This window comes from Rhineura floridana, chromosome 4 (genome assembly GCF_030035675.1).
Source record: "Rhineura floridana isolate rRhiFlo1 chromosome 4, rRhiFlo1.hap2, whole genome shotgun sequence".
NCBI classification, from domain to species: domain Eukaryota; kingdom Metazoa; phylum Chordata; class Lepidosauria; order Squamata; family Rhineuridae; genus Rhineura; species Rhineura floridana.
Window position 1 is genome coordinate 144642136 of NC_084483.1, and position 18130 is coordinate 144660265.

The 18130-nt window shown below is 43.0% G+C and overlaps 1 protein-coding gene across 3 annotated transcripts in view; it reads right to left on the minus strand.

Annotated features, from left to right (window-relative positions):
- Positions 1-217: 217 nt before the first annotated feature.
- Positions 218-18130, minus strand: part of MEMO1 (mediator of cell motility 1) — a 35629-nt gene continuing 17716 nt past the window's right edge. For all 3 annotated transcript variants that reach the window (XM_061624658.1, XM_061624659.1, XM_061624657.1), the window contains 4 exons: positions 16263-16405; positions 14977-15053; positions 3732-3836; positions 218-858 (listed from right to left, as the gene is read on the minus strand). In XM_061624658.1, coding sequence (XP_061480642.1) covers positions 727-858; positions 3732-3836; positions 14977-15053; positions 16263-16405 — 457 coding nt within the window. In that variant the 3' untranslated portion in view covers positions 218-726. The remainder of the gene's footprint in view (positions 859-3731; positions 3837-14976; positions 15054-16262; positions 16406-18130) is intronic.

Here is an 18130-nt window from a genome sequence, read left to right on the forward strand (position 1 = left end):
AGGACTCTCCATACCCTTTTGCCATCCCTATTTCATAGCCTCCTTGAGTGTTTCTGCCTGGCTGAAATGTGTCCTTGTACTCTGGGTTACCTGAATGAAGGACAGAGAGGAATGTGTGAGGAAACTAGCCTCGTGCACAAAAGTAACATTTGTATTAGTTGCTTTTGCTTCTGGACTTGCATATTACCACCCTGTGCCAATCATACATCACACCATGTTGGTTTGTGCAGCCCTTTATTAGCAACTAAAATAGAAGATATCTGTTGTACAACACGGGTAGTAATTGACTATACGGGGATTTTATTATATTCTAATACAGGATCTTTTATAAATGCATTTTTATTAAAAAGCTTCCACCCTCGTCTGTTTACAACTTGCAAAACTATTCTGAAAGCAGAGTACATGTGCACAGGTCTGCAGTGTGCAAATCTGGGATGTGGTAAATGCTTTACAGGTTGTATCTGCAAGGACCGTCTGCCACCATACCTTTATAGCCATTGGTTTTTAGAAGTCACAACATTTTGACACCAGCCTTCCTTCCCTTGTCCTAAACAAGAAAGCATTTTAAAATGAGTTGTAACTAAGGAAGGACTACACCTACTAGAAAAAGAAGAGTTCTATTTGTTTGAGGTTTCAGTATACCCAAAGATCAGGAACTGCATCTTTGTAAGGGCAAGGCTGGGACCCCACTGGGTGTGCAGGTGTCATTCCTGAGTTGTCAGAGGTTCAGTGGACCATTAGTGCTCCTGCTGCGTAACTCACTGAGCTGTCTTGCCAGTTTCGACACTGGCTTGACTGGGCATAATTCAAGAATGAGAAGCTCATGTTCATTCCATTCTTCTGAAGCTCTGTGATAGCCTAGAGGAAAGGAAAGCCAAAATGGTTTACATTTCCATAAGAAAAAAGTTGACATTTTCATAGCAGCAGCACTCTGGCACCTTCTATACATTCATAATGATCACCTGCAAAGCAAGTAGCTACAGCAACTTTTCCTAAAGCTTTCAAATTCAGTGACAGAACATCTGCTTTGCATACAGAAGGTTCCAGGTTCAATCCCTGGCATCTTCAGGGGCAGAGTTGTAAACCAGGAAGAAAGAAGAGTCAGCTAGATGTTTTTTCCTAGGATTGCTAAATTGTGAACTAAGTGCTTGATGATCACAATCATCTGCTCTGATGGGTTTGGAGACCCCACATGGAGCCACGCCCAGCATCCACACTTCAGAGGGGCTGAGGTTGGACCTCCTCCTCTTGCTGCTGCTGCTGGCCGCCCAACTAGCCAGTGCAGATGGAGATGCTGGTAAGAAAGATCAGAGGGGGTCCCCTTGGAGGCAGGTCCTCTTGGCCACGGGACCAGTCACTGGAACTATGCAGACCAGTCAGAGTGGGCCTCTGATTTTCCCTATTGTGGGCGTCACATGCAGTCCCCCATCAACATCAATACGAGAGGCACCCTCTTTAGCCCCCAGCTAAAGCCTATCCTGCTCTCTGATCACAACCTGCCTCCCAGAGAGATGCTCCGCCTTCAGAACAATGGACACACAGGCCCGCTGAGGCTTGAGTCCTGGAGCCTCACAGCCGGCAGGCACTCCCACCCACCACCACCCCAGGAGGAAGAGAGGCAAGAGAAATGGTGACAAGCTGCACCAGGGGAGCGATAACCTTTTACCTGCTTGTTGCCCTCCTCCATAGTCAACATAATTTCAGTTTTCTGACACTTTCACAGAGCGGGGAGGGCAGCTTACGGGCTTCCCTTGGTGAATTCTGACTTTTATACTGTGTTTATGTATATGGATATTGTTTATGTATTTTTCTTTGTAAATTAATTTGCTATGTTTTTATTGTACCTTGTGTATTCTATTGTAAACCACTTTGAGATCTTTTAGATAGTAAGCAGTCTATAAATGGAAATAATAATAATAATAATAATAATAAATGTGTCCTCACTTGCAAGAAATCCTGTATTTACTTCCCCAATAGTCAAAAGAGAAATCTTGCTCCCTAGTAAAAGTTTTCTAGCCATCCAGGATATTTTTTAGAGCTACAGTAAGAGTTTATCAGTCCCCCAGCCTCCTCTGCTCTAAGGAACAGATACACACTCCTCAACACCTTTATAGCAGGCATTTTTTGCACAGTCCATCACAATTATGTGTCCTAAACCAGCAATAGTCCAAAAGGAAGAAGACAATGGGCAGGGCTATGCATATCCCATGATTCCACACAAGTGCAGAATCATTTGGCATCAGTTGCAAAAGTCAGCACTTCAGCATGCCTTATGGCTGCAAGCTACTGTAGCTCTCAAGTGTAAGTGAAATGGCCAGTGAAAGGTTTGAGCCAGAAAGGTGTTCATGAGCACTTCCAGTGGTCACAAGACAGAGCCCACTGCCCTGCATAGATCACTGACATTCCCATGTTTAGCAGATTAGATTACATCAACTAAGGAAACAAACAACTGTATAGAGGAAATGAAATCTCTTTTGGATTAGATTTTTTTAAACTGAAGAATACACACAAAGAGAGACATTTTCTATACTGTTCTGTGGCCCATCATATTTTAACAATAGTTAGGGGTGTTAAAAAAGGCCACGCCAGATGTTCTTGGCAGTCAGATCATCCTAGTTCCATGCTGGCAGTGGAATGCTTTATGGAGAATTGGCAAGTATAACCCATTAAATCTTCTTGGCAAATGCCCTCACAGGATTTCCCACCCCCGGGCTAGGTTCACTTCCAGTTTTGGAGACCAGGTAGGGAACAAATTTTAGAATGTGGGGGTTGCAGGGGAAAGGTGCAGTACCTCTTTCCCATCTGCCAATTCTTCCCATGCAGTCCCCACAATACTGAAGTGGAAATTGGATTGGAAACTAAGTCCTACTTGGAGGAGATCCATTAAAATTAATGAACCTTTGGCCTCATCTGCACTATATATCTAAAGCAGCATTATGTCACTTTAAAGAGCCATGGCTTTCCTCAACGAATCCAGGAATTGTAATTTAAGGGTGTTATCCGGGGAGGGTTAATTGTTATAACTGAAATGCCTCCTGCCCAGTTTTAATATTGTTGCTGCAGATGTGTTGTTTTTATGTTGTATTACTGTATTTTATCAATTGTATTTTAACAATTTTGTAAGTCGCCTAGAGTGGCCATTGGCCAGATAGGCGACGAAGAAATTAAATTTATTATTATTATTATTATTATTATTATTATTATTATTATTATTATTATTATTATTTGGAGACCTCTATTCCTCCCACTGAGCTACAATTTCTAAAGTAGTGTAACAATCAATCCTTCTTCCCAGGAAACTCTGGGAACTGAGGGGAATAGATGTCTCCTAACAACTGTCAACAGCCTTAAACTAGTTTCTGGATTCTTTGGGGGAAGCCATGACTGTTTAAATTGATATAATGCTGCTTTAAATGTATAGTACAGATGGGGCCTAAATTAGTGGTGTCTATTAACTTCAATAGGACTACTCTGCGTAGGATTAACAATGAATATCACCCACAATTTCCCCCTCAGACATTTAGTTCTATACCCCAACTGTGTCAACAACAACACCCAAATGAGTAAGACAAAAGCTGGGTCACAGATTATGCATGTACACTTCCCACAGGTCCAATTTGCAGGAAACCTGGCCTTTGAACCACGTAAGATTTTGACACCAAGGGGAGTGGTATGATGTCCTATAGTTTGGGTGTTGTTAAATAGAATTCAAATGCAGCAACAGTACTTACATTTAGTAAAACACCAATAGGATGTCTTCCACATATTGTATTATGGTATTTCTTCAAGTAATTGCTAAAGGACACAGGGTCAAGCTGCTCTATAATGCTCATACCCTACAAAGAATATCAAGATTATAATTAATTATAATTAATTCTAAAGTTGCATTTATTCATAACATACATTTATTTTGTGCCAAGTGTGTTGTCCAAAATGTACAGATATAAAACACAAAGGGCAGTACTTAATGAAGTATTTGTGCTAGCGCAATGATGAGTGCTAACACAACAGAATTTACTCCACTCTCGTCCAGCACTGTCCCCATATCTGCTCTGGAGGGTTGGGGGAGAACAGATGTAGGGGACATGCAGGGGATGAGAGAACGCCAGGAGAAATCTTCGCACTGATGGAACCTTCTCTTTACTGCTACACTGAATACAACCCAAAAAGTCTTAAATGTAGGACTGTAACTTCTTTAAAATAAACCCGTTTTAATTATAATACTGTGTACTATGAATACACGGCAACTTGCATTTGGTGTGACATAGTCATATCACCCGTGAATGTGACTGACCCCAGTTTAAGAAGTTATTAGGATAACGGCTGTTCTGCTGTTCTCGTATTTGTGTGATGAATCCAGATAAAGCGGTAGGTCTTTTACTCTGACTAGTACAGATCAAGAGTTTTTCCTTTTCATTTTAGCTCCAAATCCAAAGGCTAGAATCCTATGAGACAGTGCAAAGCCTAGGCTCAACATCATTTAAAGACTACCTCCTCCCATAGGACCCACTGCGATCTGAGACGAATTGATGGCACACTCTCAGTAATGCCATTTGTAACCGTGGATATTTGCTCAAGTCTGAAAGCCCTGTTGAAGTCAGACCAAAGCTCCATCTTCTCCAATCTTGTTTCTAGATGTCTCCAGGGAAGGAATCTACAAGCAGGGCATGAAGACGAGCCCTCCCCATTCAGCATCTAGTATTTAGAAACACAGTGCCTCTGGAGATGCCAGAGAGAGTTTTCAAAGCTAAAGCCCCATTGAATTCAACAGGACTTATGTGTAGACATGGCTAGGATTGCATCATAAGATAGTGGATTTCACTACATCTGATGGGTTTGAGTTTTATAGGATAATTGTGTGAAAAATACCTGTTTTTCTTTTGTTCTGAACCTACTGATAATCAAAATGCATTGGCCAATTCCAAGTTCTATCAATGAGAGACTGAACAAGTACCATCTCTGAAAAGCTACTGTGGTGATTCTGAACTATGACGTCTTGCCTAGCAATCTACATTTTTCTTCCAGGACCTCACAACTGTATTTCCCAATGTTGTTAGTGGCCATATGTACAATGACTACCAACTCCCTCCTCCATGCTATCTAGACTAGTGATAGATGAAAGGGTCTTGATCCAGTTTGTGTCCCTTTTACACACTGTTGCTGCTATATGCCTTCAAGTCGATTTCGACTTATGGCAACAGTATGAATCAGTGACCTCTAATACCATCTGTTATAAACCACCCTGTTCAGATCTTGTAAGTTCAGCTCTGTAGCTTCCTTTATTGAATCAATCCATCTCTTGATTTCATAATTGATTCTTTTACACATATTGACTGCCAAGCCCATCCCTCCCACATGTGAAAATCCTAAAAAAATCTGCATACTTTTAAAATTAAAAAAGTTAAAATACTTGCAAGGTGGTCCACAGGCTGCCCTTTTCCTGTTTTTTTATTAGCTTCTTGGAGCATCTGGGAAGTGTGGTGCTTGTGACACTCGCTGAAAATGAGTCTTAAAATGTCATTGAAACTGTCAAGAACTTGTCAGAAAGCTTGAATGTAACATGGCTCTTATGCAAAGAATTGTGGGATTTCATCTTGTTCGGAAAGGAGGTCTCTGTGAGAGTGGACATTTTTGCTGTTTCATTCCTCAGCTGCCATTAATTAGGAGGCCTGTGTGAAGACACCTGGTTATCTTTTATGAGCCTGGTACTTAAGGTCAGCCTAGCATGGGAATGGAGAGTAGGATGTGCCAGTTAGGCGCGAAGACTGGAGAAGAATTTCCTCATGAGAAAGCCCCCTGATTGGCTAATTAGTATTGTCTGTTACTAGGGACTTTTCCTTAAGTATAGGAATGAAATCTTTAGACTTTGTTCCCCTGGAATCCATCTTGCCTAAAGGTGGATCTTTGTGTGGGTTCCATTTTCCATTTACTACCCAATTTGGCATCTCTGGGGAGATGCTGGGACTTACAACAAGCTACCTGTTGTGAGTGTAGAGTAGGTTAGCTAGTTTTGTTATGTTGGTTTGTGACTAAGCTCTATGTAGGAGCAGTGAAGGCAGCTAAAAAACATCATTTTGCTGCCACTATTAAATCATCTCTTTGCCGCCCAGCGGAGCTCTTTCGAGTTGTCCGGGGGCTTCTCCATTCAAACCCTCCGGACACGGTGGAATCATCGGAGGCCCGCTGTAATCAGTTTGCCGATCACTTCCAGAATAAGATCTCATGTATCCGCCAGGACCTAGACTCTCAAGTTATAGCAGTAGATCCTAGTGAGATGTCCGGAGCACAGTCTTGTCCTGTTTTGTTGGATGAGCTTCAGTTGGTTCAACTCGAGGACGTGGACAAGGTGCTTGGACAGGTACGTGCAACCACTTCGGTACTGGATCCTTGCCCCTCCTGGCTGATAAAAACTAGTAGGAATGGAACAGGTAGCTGGGCCAAGGAAGTGATAAATGCCTCTTTACGAGAGGGAGTGGTCCCGGGCTGTCTGAAAGAGGCAGTGGTGAGACCACTCCTGAAAAAGCCTTCCTTGGACCCAGACAATTTTAACAGCTACAGGCCAGTGGCGAATGTTCCATTCCTGGGCAAGGTCTTGGAACGGGTGGTTGCTGGCCAGCTCCAGGCGCTATTGGATGAAACTGATTATCTAGATCCATTTCAATCGGGTTTTAGGCCCGGTTTTGGCACTGAGACAGCCTTGGTCGCCCTGTACGATGACCTATGTCGGGAAAGAGACAGAGGGAGTGTAACTCTGTTGATTCTCCTTGATCTCTCAGCGGCTTTTGATACCATCGACCATGGTATCCTTCTGGAGAGGCTCGCGGAGTTGGGAGTTGGAGGTACTGCTTGGCAGTGGTTCCGCTCCTACTTGGCGGGTCGTCTCCAGAAGGTAGTGCTTGGGGAACATTGCTCGACACCGCGGGCTCTCCAATATGGGGTCCTGCAGGGGTCAGTTTTGTCCCCCCTGCTTTTTAATATCTACATGAAGCCGTTGGGAGAGGTCATCAGGAGTTTTGGAGTGCGTTGTCATCAGTATGCTGATGACACGCAGCTCTACTTCTCCTTTTCATCTTCTTCAGGTGAGGCTGTCGATTTGCTGAACCGCTGCCTGGCCTCGACAATGGACTGGATGAGAGTTAACAAACTGAAGCTCAATCCAGACAAGACTGAGATGCTGTTGGTGGACGGGTTCTCTGATCGGATGGTGGATATATACCCTGTCCTGGACGGGGTTACACTCCCCCTAAAGGACCGGGTTCGTAGTCTGGGAGTCTTTTTAGACTCTTCCCTCTCACTTGAGGCTCAAGTAGCCTCGGTGGTTAGGAATGCGTTTTACCAACTTCGGTTGGTAGCCCAGCTACGTCCCTATTTGAGTAAAGAGAACCTTACATCAGTGGTACATGCTCTGGTAACCTCACGTTTGGATTACTGTAATGCGCTTTACGTAGGGCTACCTTTGAAGACAGTTCGGAAGCTACAACTAGTGCAAAATGCGGCGGCCAGATTGCTGACAAGGACCAAGCGGTCCGAGCATATAACACCTGTTCTGGCCAGCTTGCACTGGTTGCCAATATGTTTCCGGGCTAGATTCAAAGTGTTGGTATTAACCTATAAAGCCTTATACGGTGCGGGGCCACGATACCTTGCGGAACGCCTCTTCCGATATGAACCGGCCCGTGCACTACATTCTGCTACGAAGGCCCTCCTCCGGGTTCCAACTCACAGGGAGGCCCGGAGGGTGATGACAAGATCTAGGGCCTTCTCAGTGGTGGCCCCCGAACTATGGAACAGTCTCCCTGAGGAAGTACGCCTGGTGCCGACTCTGCTCTCCTTCCGGCGCCAGGTCAAAACCTTCCTATTCTCTGAAGCATTTTAAGTTACACTGATTTAATTTTAAAAATGTTTATTGTATTGGATTGTTGATTGTATTTTAGTATTATTTTGTTATTTATTGTATTTTTATGCTATTTTATGTTCACCGCCCAGAGAGCTATTGCTAGTTGGGCGGTATATAAATTTAATAAATAAATAAATAAATAAATAATAGAACCTGGCCCTGTTTTGGGTGTGGGTTTTAAGGAACCATTTTGATGTGACTATGACCTGGGAGACCACGGTTCGAATCCCCACACAGCCATGAAGCTCACTGGGTGACCTTGGGCCAGTCACTGCCTTTCAGCCTCAGAGGGAGACAATGGTAAACCCCCTCTGAATACCGCTTACCATGAAAACCCTATTCATAGGGTCGCCATAAGTCAGAATTGACTTGAAGGCAGTCCATTTCCATTTCAATTGTGCACTTGTATTTTATTCAATAAAGCTACTTCTTGTTTACCTATGTGTGTTCACTGCAAGAGGGGAAGTTTGGCTCTGAATCTGGTACCTTGGCCACTGACCACTGACTACCATGTATTGGGTCTGCTTGGGGTTCCAGGATGAGGAGTGCCTATTTGGCTCTTGTCTTGTGGAATCCCTAGCAGGGTTATTCCTGTGCTCTGGGTTTCCCCTGACTCAGAGTTGTTAATTAGACTAAAGGGTGGTGGCAGTCTACCTATCTTGCAGGGTTGCTATTGGATTACTCAAGCTTGGCAAGGGGAGATATTTTGCAAGGATCAATTGCCCTGAGTGGTGAGTTGGGTCCTGGAACTGCCCCTGATGCCAGGTTGGTGGCACTACGGCATGACAGAAACAATGATTATACAGCCACTCTTCTGGCTGTATACTATAGTCAGCATGGATTTTTCACATTCCGCAATGTTAAAGTGAAAATACCCCCATGCCATTCTAATGCTTCCCATAAGCTCATTTCAGAACAAAACCTTACAAAACGTATAGTCCTGAACTCAGAAACGCTTGCTTAACAACCCTCTCAATTTTCACGGCGATACACAAAACAGTCAGAGAGTTCAAAGACTAAAAAGAGGAAAAACCCTAGAGCCCTTTTGGACTTTTTTCTGTCAGAGTTCTCATAATCTATTGAAATTCACTAAAAATCAGCCATGTTCCCAGAGTACCTGTAATCTATTACTGACCTTGCCCCATACTCTGACCTTCATCTTCTGCAGTTTAAAAGTTACAAAAACGCCTGGCTGATTTTTAATTAAGAAATTTTGCATTGAACTGAAAGATAGTGTCGAGCATGCTCAGTAAGAATCAACTGTCAGTGTTCTAAAAGCCAGACCCACATCTGCTTGGCTTGGCTAATCAGGGGGCCATACCCACACCAGACTTTGATTTCACTTGAGACAGTCAATGCTTCCCTCAGAGAATCCTGGGAAGTGCAGTTTGTGAAGGGTGCTGAGAGGAGACTCCTATTCCCCTGACAGAGCTCCAGTGGCCAGAGTGGTTTAACAGTCAGCTGCTCTGACTGAAGCTCTGTGAGGAGAACAGGGCATCTCCTAGCAACTCTCAGCACAATTCACTAACAACACTTCCCAGGATTCTTTGGGAGAAGCCATGACTGTCTAAAGTGAAATAAAGGTCTAGTGTGGATGTGGCCAGTGACAGCTTTGGTTTAAATTTGGGTGGGAGGCTGTATGTGCCTACTGTAGAATAAAAAGATGGGGGAAATCCTGGAAAGTAATGATACTGTTCACAATATTTTCCTTTTGGAAAGGGGCTTCCCCTCTGCCCAGTGCCCACTGACCCAATCTCCTCCCCTCCCGAACCCTCCCCCAGGTCAGTTTCACCTATCCTAAGCATGATTGCACAGGAGTAAATCCCACTGAACTCAGAAAGTATGCAAATGATCAAACCTCCACTTCCTCCTATCCCCTCCCTCCCCCTTCCTTCCACTCCCCCATCCCCTTCCAATCCCCTCCCTCCCTCCCTCCCTCCCTCCCTCCCTCCCCCATGATCAGTTTTACCTATCCTAAGCATGATTGCACGGGAGTAAATCCCACTGAACTCAATAAGCATGCAAATGATCAAACCTGCCCTCCCATCACCCTCCCTCCTGCCTCTTCCCTCCCCTTCCCTGTCCCCTTCCAACCCACTCCTCCCCCCTTCCCACTCCTCCCCTCCCCACTCCTCCCCCTCCCCACTCCTCCCCCTCCCCCTCCCCCCCATGGTCAGTTTTACCTATCCATATACTGAGACACCCCCCCTCAAAAACCATACACAATATTTGCCTAGGTGGCAATCAGTAAAATATACGACACTGTGCAAGACACTGGACAGCATATCCCCACTGCTGGCTTTCTGCCTTGCTACCTTTTCAATGTTGCACGTCACTATGAAGAGTAGTACCTTTTCCAATCCGCTCAATTTCAGCTACTCAATTTCTACAGTTCGCTTTATTTTACCTGTCACTAAAGATACAGGGATCAGAATGTAAACTAAAAGGGTGACATCTAATTAAGTCATTCTCAGAGTCTCCACTGATTTTTCCTGTATTTTATACCATTATCAACTATATTCACAATCCCCAAAGAAAATGTTTTATCTGAAATTAACAGAAAGAAAAAGAACATGAACCACTTAGGCAGGGATAAAGTGCTATTACTGAGAACTTACATAGGTAAGTAAGCTACTAAACAAACATCCATGAAGTGTTCAACAAGTAAGACCAACCAATAAGCTTCCAATTAAACATCCATAAATAAGGAACTTCAATCATTCCAGTTTATTTATTTATTTTATTTAACATATTTCTATCCTGCCCTTCTACCCTACAATAGGACACTTAGGGTGGCTCACAATAAAATAATACACAATAAAGCCACAAAAAGTAAAAAAGATAAAAATACGTAAAATACAGTTAAGAAATCTAGGGGAGTGATATTAAAAGGGGACTAAAGAAGTAAAACTAAAAGGAGGGGAAATATAATCAGGTACAAGCTCTACCTTCATTCCCTCCCAAAGGCTCTCTGGAACAAGATGGTTTTCAGAAGTCTCTGGAATACCATCTGGGAGAGGTTGGCTCCTTGGGGTAGGGTATTCCAGAGCTTGGGGACCTCAGCTGAAAAGGCTCTCTCTCGCGTGCCTGCCAGTCGAACATCTTCCATTCCAGGCATGCAAAGGAGAGCAGAGGCAGCTGTTCTTAAATCACAGGCAGGTACATATGGGTGTAAGTTGTCCCTCAAGTACATTGGTTCAAGGCCATTTAGGGCTTTAAAGGTCAAAACCAGCACTTTGAATTGGGCCCAGAAACAAATTGGGAGCTAGTGGAGTCGATAAAGCACAGGGTGATATGATCCCCGTGCTGCAATCCAGTTACAATTCTGGCTGCCGCATCTCGAACCAACTGTAATTTCTGAACCCTTTTCAAAGGCAGCCTCATTTAGAGTTAATTACAGTAATCAAGCCTCAATGACACTAGGGCCAAGTCAACTGCTTCCAGGAACAGGCATAACTGGTAGACCAATCTGAGTTGGCCAAAAGCACTCCAGGCTACTGCAGCCACCTGGTGTTCAAGCAGCACGGCAGACTCCAGGAGGACTCCCAAACCGCAGACCTGCTCCTTCAAGGGGAGTGCAACCCCGTCCAGAACAGGTTGCAGCCTTATTACTGGCACAGCTTTCCACTTGACCAGCAGCATTTCTGTCTTCTGGATTAACTTTCAATTTGTTATCCTACATCTAGTCCTTCACAGCCTCCAGGCACTGGTTTAGGATGAGCACTCCCTCCCTGCAATCAGGTGGTAGTGAGAGAGCGAGAGAGCTGTGTGTCACCAGCATATTGATGACATTGTACTCCAAATCTCTGGATAACATATCCCAGTGGTTTCATATAGATGTTAAAGAGCATGGGAGACAGAACGGAACCTGCGGGGCCCTGTTGGCCAGTGGCCAGGGAATTGAGCAGTAGTCTCCCAGCACCACTTTTTGGGACCTGCCCACCAGGTAGGACCAGAGCCACCATAAAACAGTGCCTCTCAATCTCATTCCAGCTAGATGGCCAAGAAGGATGCCATGGTTGATGGTGTCGAAAGCTGCTGATAGGTCCAGCAGCACCAACAGGGATGCACCCGCCTTTTCTGATGCCCAGTGTAAGTCATCAAGCAGGGTGACCAAGGCAGTCTCTGCCCCATGATCAGGCCCGAAACCTAATTGGAAAAAGTCTAGATAATCCAATTCATCCAGGAAAACTTGGATGTGAGCAGCCACTACTCTTTCAATCACCTTCCCCAAAAAAGGTATTAGAGACTGGGAGGAAGTTGTTATGATCTGCAGGGTCTAACAAAGGCTTCTTTAGTCTTATCCTAGCCTCCTTCAACAATGTTGACACAGATAATTAAATATGCCAACCAGCCAGCACTCTCACTCTGACAGATTTTATTAACCAGGATGGGCAAGGGTCAAGAGAGCAAGTAGCGGCCCTCATTTCTCCCAGCATCGCCGGACACTGAAGTGGGCTTTCTTCACTGCCATCACCACTACATGATAGGCTCAAAAATAAGCTCTAGCTTATGTTCGGTCAGAAGTACATTTTCTCCATCATCGGTCTAGCTGTTATCCCTGCTGTTTCATCAAGGTTTGAGTAAACCAAGGTGTGTCACGAGCTCTTCCTGGTGGAAGAGGGTGCTTTGGAGCGATAGTGTCCACCGCCCGAGTCACCTCCGTATTCCAGAGATTAACCAGGGCTTCTGCAGTATCACCAGCCATGCTGGGAACATTCCCCAGAGCATTCAGAAATCATCTGGATCCATAAGTCTCTGAGGGCAGACTATCTTAACTAGCCCTCTGCCCCTGCGAAGGTTGAAAAAATGGAAATGGACTGCCTTCAAGTTGATCCCGACTTATGGCTTACCCTATGAATAGCGTTTTTATGGTAAGTGGTATTCAGAGGGGGTTTACCATTGCCTCCTTCTGAGGCTAGTCCTCCCCAGCTGGCTTACCAGCTGGCTTACTCCCCAGCTCAGCTTACCACAACTGCACAAGCCAGCCCCTTCCTTGTCCGCAACTGCCAGCTGGGGGGCAACTGGGCTCGAGACTATGCAGTTTGCCCACGGCTGCACAGGTGGCAGAGCACATAACCCCTGAGCCACTCACTGTGGGGGTGATCTTTAGCTGGCCCTTTACTCCCAGGAGACATGAGCGGGGATTTGAACTCACAGACTCTGGACTCCCAGCCAGGCTCTTCTCCCCACTGTGCTATACCAGCTGTCCTGCAAAGGTTATCGGGCGCACAAAGCCTAAACCTGTCAGATAGTGATCTGTCCATGCCAACGGTGTCATTAAGAACTCTTCCACCCTCAGATCACCCTCGTTTGCCCTGAACAAAACACCAGATCAAGTGTGTGTCCTGCCATGTGTGTTGGTCCTGATGTTAGAGACAGTTATTAATGGCTGTCAATTACACATAATGTTCTCCAAATATCGCAGTTTTTAACAAGATATCCTGGATTTAATCCCATTTCATACTTCCTCAGATGGAAAAATGGAGACTGTTATAGGGACGGCAAGTTTTCTGAATATCCTATTGCCACTAATTATGCACATTTATCTCTTGCTACTGTATCCCGTTCCTAGCGAGGACTCCACAAGCTCACTCATACAGTAGCATTGAAAGCTCTCTGCACATTTCAGGAAAGTTCAGGAGACCTCTTATACCACATTGGTCTGGAACTGACAGAAGCTTCTGTATGCTCCAGAGATATGCAGCATAAGATCTCACCTTTGTATTGAACAAAGCTCTATTATACTCAACTTTGGAGCACACAGAAGTAGTGTGTGATACATATTTTGCTTCTACCTGCTCCAAAGCCCAGTGTGACTCTTCCTTCCCAGAGTCCTCTTCAGGCATGTCCTCAGTGGACACTGGGAAGAGTCAATTACGGGCAAAGTAACTGCAGCTACTGAGTTAAACCAAGCCTTGACCACAGCTACATTTTACCAGTGTTAATCTCTTAATGTCACAATATTACAGCTAATCACTATGTTTTGGATACAGTCTTAAAGTAACTTAAATCTTAGCTGCTTTGAGTTGCCTTTAATGCAATTTAAAGAGATCATGAGGCATGACTGGTGCTGGTGCTTCCTGCCAAATAAAGGTTTTTGCTGTCTGAAATGACTAAGTTAAAAATGATCTATAGCACACACCGATGTAAGTGAAATACCCAACTTCTTTACAAAAGACATTTGATGAATTAAGCCCATGCTGTCTTGAGAGAGGCATAGATTCTGGAAAAATTCAGGGTTATATTCAAAATAGTGCTACGCAAACCATTCTGTCCAGAAGAACGTTCTCCCCCTTCATGCCCCCTAAATCTATTCGGAGGTTCCTCCAACCCTCTGGAACAGATTCAGGGATGGTGTAGTGGGGGGGGGGACCCGTTATGCTACCACTAATGCTTGTGCTAGTGCAATAATTTAGTTGAATACCATCCACAGTGGCATCCCCCATAGAAGGGGGGAGGTGGGAAGGAGAAAAGAGAACTGATTTAGCTGCCACACACACTTGCATCCTCCATATAGCATATGCCACATTTATCCTCCCTCAAGATTTATATATACAGCATACTGCCCAAATGCATTTCTAGGCATCCAAAGCTCAACCAGGCTTTCACTATGCAGATGTATCAAATATCCTGAAGGCCATATTGATGTCATCTTACTTCTCTGTGCAACTGCTTATCAGCAGACTCAACACGTTCTCCATACAAAAATAATTTATCCACACATTGTCCAAAAAGTCAGTACTATTTATTCACCTAACACCCTGGCTGCTTACTTATGCAACAAGTTACTCTATCTTTTTTTGTGAATGTATTAGCTGTCAAAATGGCATCAATTGCTACACAGTACAAGAGTCAATTATTTCATAGTTGATGAAATAATCAAGTTCACTTGTTGCAGTAAGCATTTTACAAGGTTCCTCACTGTGGAAAATTAACAGCTAGCAAATACTCCTCTGGATGTTTCTTTTGGGGAAAAAACCCGGGAATTCATTTATACGGTGCTCTGAACAAATTCAAGATGCCCTCAAAATACACAGAGAGAGCTGATAATAGAAATTATGAAATTTAACACTTACCATTTTATCTAGGTGTTCAATGGACCTATAAATTTCTCCTTGAGACTCATCATAGTAACTGTATCTGAACCGCTGACCTTAATTTAATCAAATTAAAGGGTAAATAATTAACTGTATATATCACAGCCAGTTACAATAAAAATGAAGTACAGTGGCATCTCAGCAGGCAGCACAAAGCCATGCTGCACTGAATCTTTAAGATATCCTCTTTCAGTGCACTGATGGCATTTGGTGATCGTCTTTCAGTTTAATAAGCTGAGATATGAACATGTCTTCTGGCCATGCACACAGTCCATTTGCTCATCCTTTTGTGTGAATAAGTTAACAAATCAGAAAATCTTCCATTCGCTATGGTTTCCCTTTTTGTCCAACTCTGATAAGAGCTTTGAAACAAGACATGTTATTAAATCATGATGTGCGTGGCCAAAAGGCTTATTAGTATCTCATCTTATTAAGGTGAAATATGATTGTTCGAACTCTCACTGTATTGTAATAAAACTAATCCCAACAATACAGTGACTGATCAGATTAAAGTGTACTTATAATGAAAATCTATTTTCTATTAACATTCAGCACTGAAGAAACACAATATGGCCATACATTAAATGCTTGTTATTTTAAAGTAAATGTATATTTGTATCACAAGTTTAAAAAATTACAGAGACTTATTTCTGATTTATGTTACTCTATGCGCAAAACACCAGAAGAGTTACTTTGAAAAAATTCTAGTACTACAAAAGCACTGCCCCTTTTAAGCTCTTCCTGCTTTGTCCCTTAGCAGCACTGATAGAGATGTCTCCAGTAAGAACCTGGAAAACTTTAAAACACAAATAAAATAAAGCCAGATAAAAACTAGTTCACAGTTGCATGTATTTGCTGAATCGGCAATTCTAATTTGAGCAAGAGGTAACAAATATGAGTAAGAACAGATTCAGGTTTGGAATGCAAATTATGAAAACTGCTGGTGAATCCTTGGTATGCTTCAACAATCATGGGAAAAATTCTCATTTTTGTTCACATAGGAAAGCACCAAGTGGAGAACTTCCCCTTTCAATAGTAAATTTAGTTCTTAAGACTCTGTATGTGTATCACACTAATGCCTTAAGTATGACGATTGTGTCTTTTGGATCACCACCACACCACCCAAGTGTATACTACCAAGTTTAGCTTCAATCAGCGCCAGCAGGTTTGTCAGACTAAAATATATTTCAATATAAAGTATATTTTGTGTGTATGTGCCAGCATATGCAGTGGGGGTTCACAACTATTAATATGCTTCAACTTACCCCAATGACAGAAGTCAGAGGAAACCACAAAAAGATTACAAGGATCTGCTAAATATTTGCTGAAGAGTTTTCCAAATTCCTGTTCTTTTGTCTCACTCAGTGCTCCAACCAATACAGGAACAATGGTAAACTCATCCTTATGGCTTAAGGAGAAGGAAAAGAAGCTTGTATTATAAAGCTTCAAGACAAGATCAGTGCCCTGCTGAATCCTTCCTTCACCCTCCTCTTATTTGTGCTGCCCCCACATGCAAAGTTTCCTTCTTGTAGGCCTCCCTCCCATATGTAGAACACTGCACACTCCAAGAGTACATGTTCTGAACTCATGATCCAGCTCTACTTCTAAAACAAAAAAGGAAAAGGAATAGTTCATTTAAAAAAACTGGTTCAAGTTGTCATGTTATCTGTCAAGCATTTTCTGGATGTTTCCACCTCACCAGCACACTCTGAAGAGCCCTTAAGCCTGAAAAAATGGCATACTTTAAGAAAGCAGGGTAGGTTACAGAAGACCAAGCCAATTTTTTTTCTGAATACTGCACACTCACATTATCTAAATTGTGTGTCTCAGTGTCAGAAATGGGTACCCTAGCAATGGCAACTTCATTATTCCACATAAGGAAAGCAAGCTGTGTATGATCATAGAAGAGTTTAATACAGTAGGGCCCTACTTTTTGGCGTTCCGCTAATACGATGGCTAAAATTAGAGTAAGACCCCACTCATATGGTGCCTGTTCCGCTTTTACAGCGTTTTTCGGGCATCGGGCGCCATTTTATTGAAGGAATTCCTTTTTGGTGGGTTTCGCTTTTAGGCGGGGGTCTGGAACGTAACCCAGCGTATGAGTGGGGGCCCTACTGTAAAACTCTTCAGGATACCTGAAAGACCGTCTTACACCTTATATACCCAGCCGATCACTGCGCTCTGCAGGTGAGGGCCTCCTGCAGATACCATTTTATCAGGCGGTCCCTTCTGCACAACATAGGAAATCGACCTTCAGTGTGGCGGCACCTACTCTGTGGAATTCCCTCCCCTTAAAAATTAGACAGGCACCATCTCTGTTATCTTTTCGGCATCTACTGAAGATCTTCCTCTTTCAACAAACCTTTTAAGTTGAGACAAATCCCAGTCTGCGTCTCTGTTGGAATTGCTTTTTAATATGTTCTTAAACCTTGTTTTAAAAATGTTTTTAATCTTAGACAATGTTTTGAAAGCTTTTTTTAAGAAACATTTTTAAAGATGTTTTGTTTTAATGTGTTTTAAAGTTTGTTTTTATGATGTTTTGAAGTTTTTAGTGCTTCTGTTTGCCTCCCTGGGCTCCTGCTGGGAGGAAGGCCAGGATATAAATCAAATAATAAATAAATTAAAAAAAGATATTTCAATCCTCAAGCAGTGCAGTGCTACAAAGGTAGTACACTGCAAGCAGAGGTTAGAAGCTGGTGCAGAATGCTTTTATCTGAAGGTATTTGCTTTTCATTGTCTCGTTCACATAGAGACAATTTTTCAAAAAATTCTGCTGTTAAAGATGTATTTTTGTTTTATAGTTGCACCTGAGATAATAGCTTGTTATTAGACTACTGTTATTTCACAGGAGTTGAGATGTGGAGTTTATTGCTGGGTTGACACTGTGAATAATTTGACACTGCACCTTATTATTGTTATTATTATGTGTTGCTTGTTATGTACTATTTACTATTATGTATTGCATTTATTTAGCTTTTTTTGTATTTTATGGATATTATTTTATGTATTTACATTATGTGGTTTATTATGGTACTATGCCGTAAACTGTTCTAAGGTCTTTTGACAAAGAAATTTCTTAAACAGAATTTTACATGTGATTTCTTCATGGCAAGATGCTATGTTTTAGCAGAAT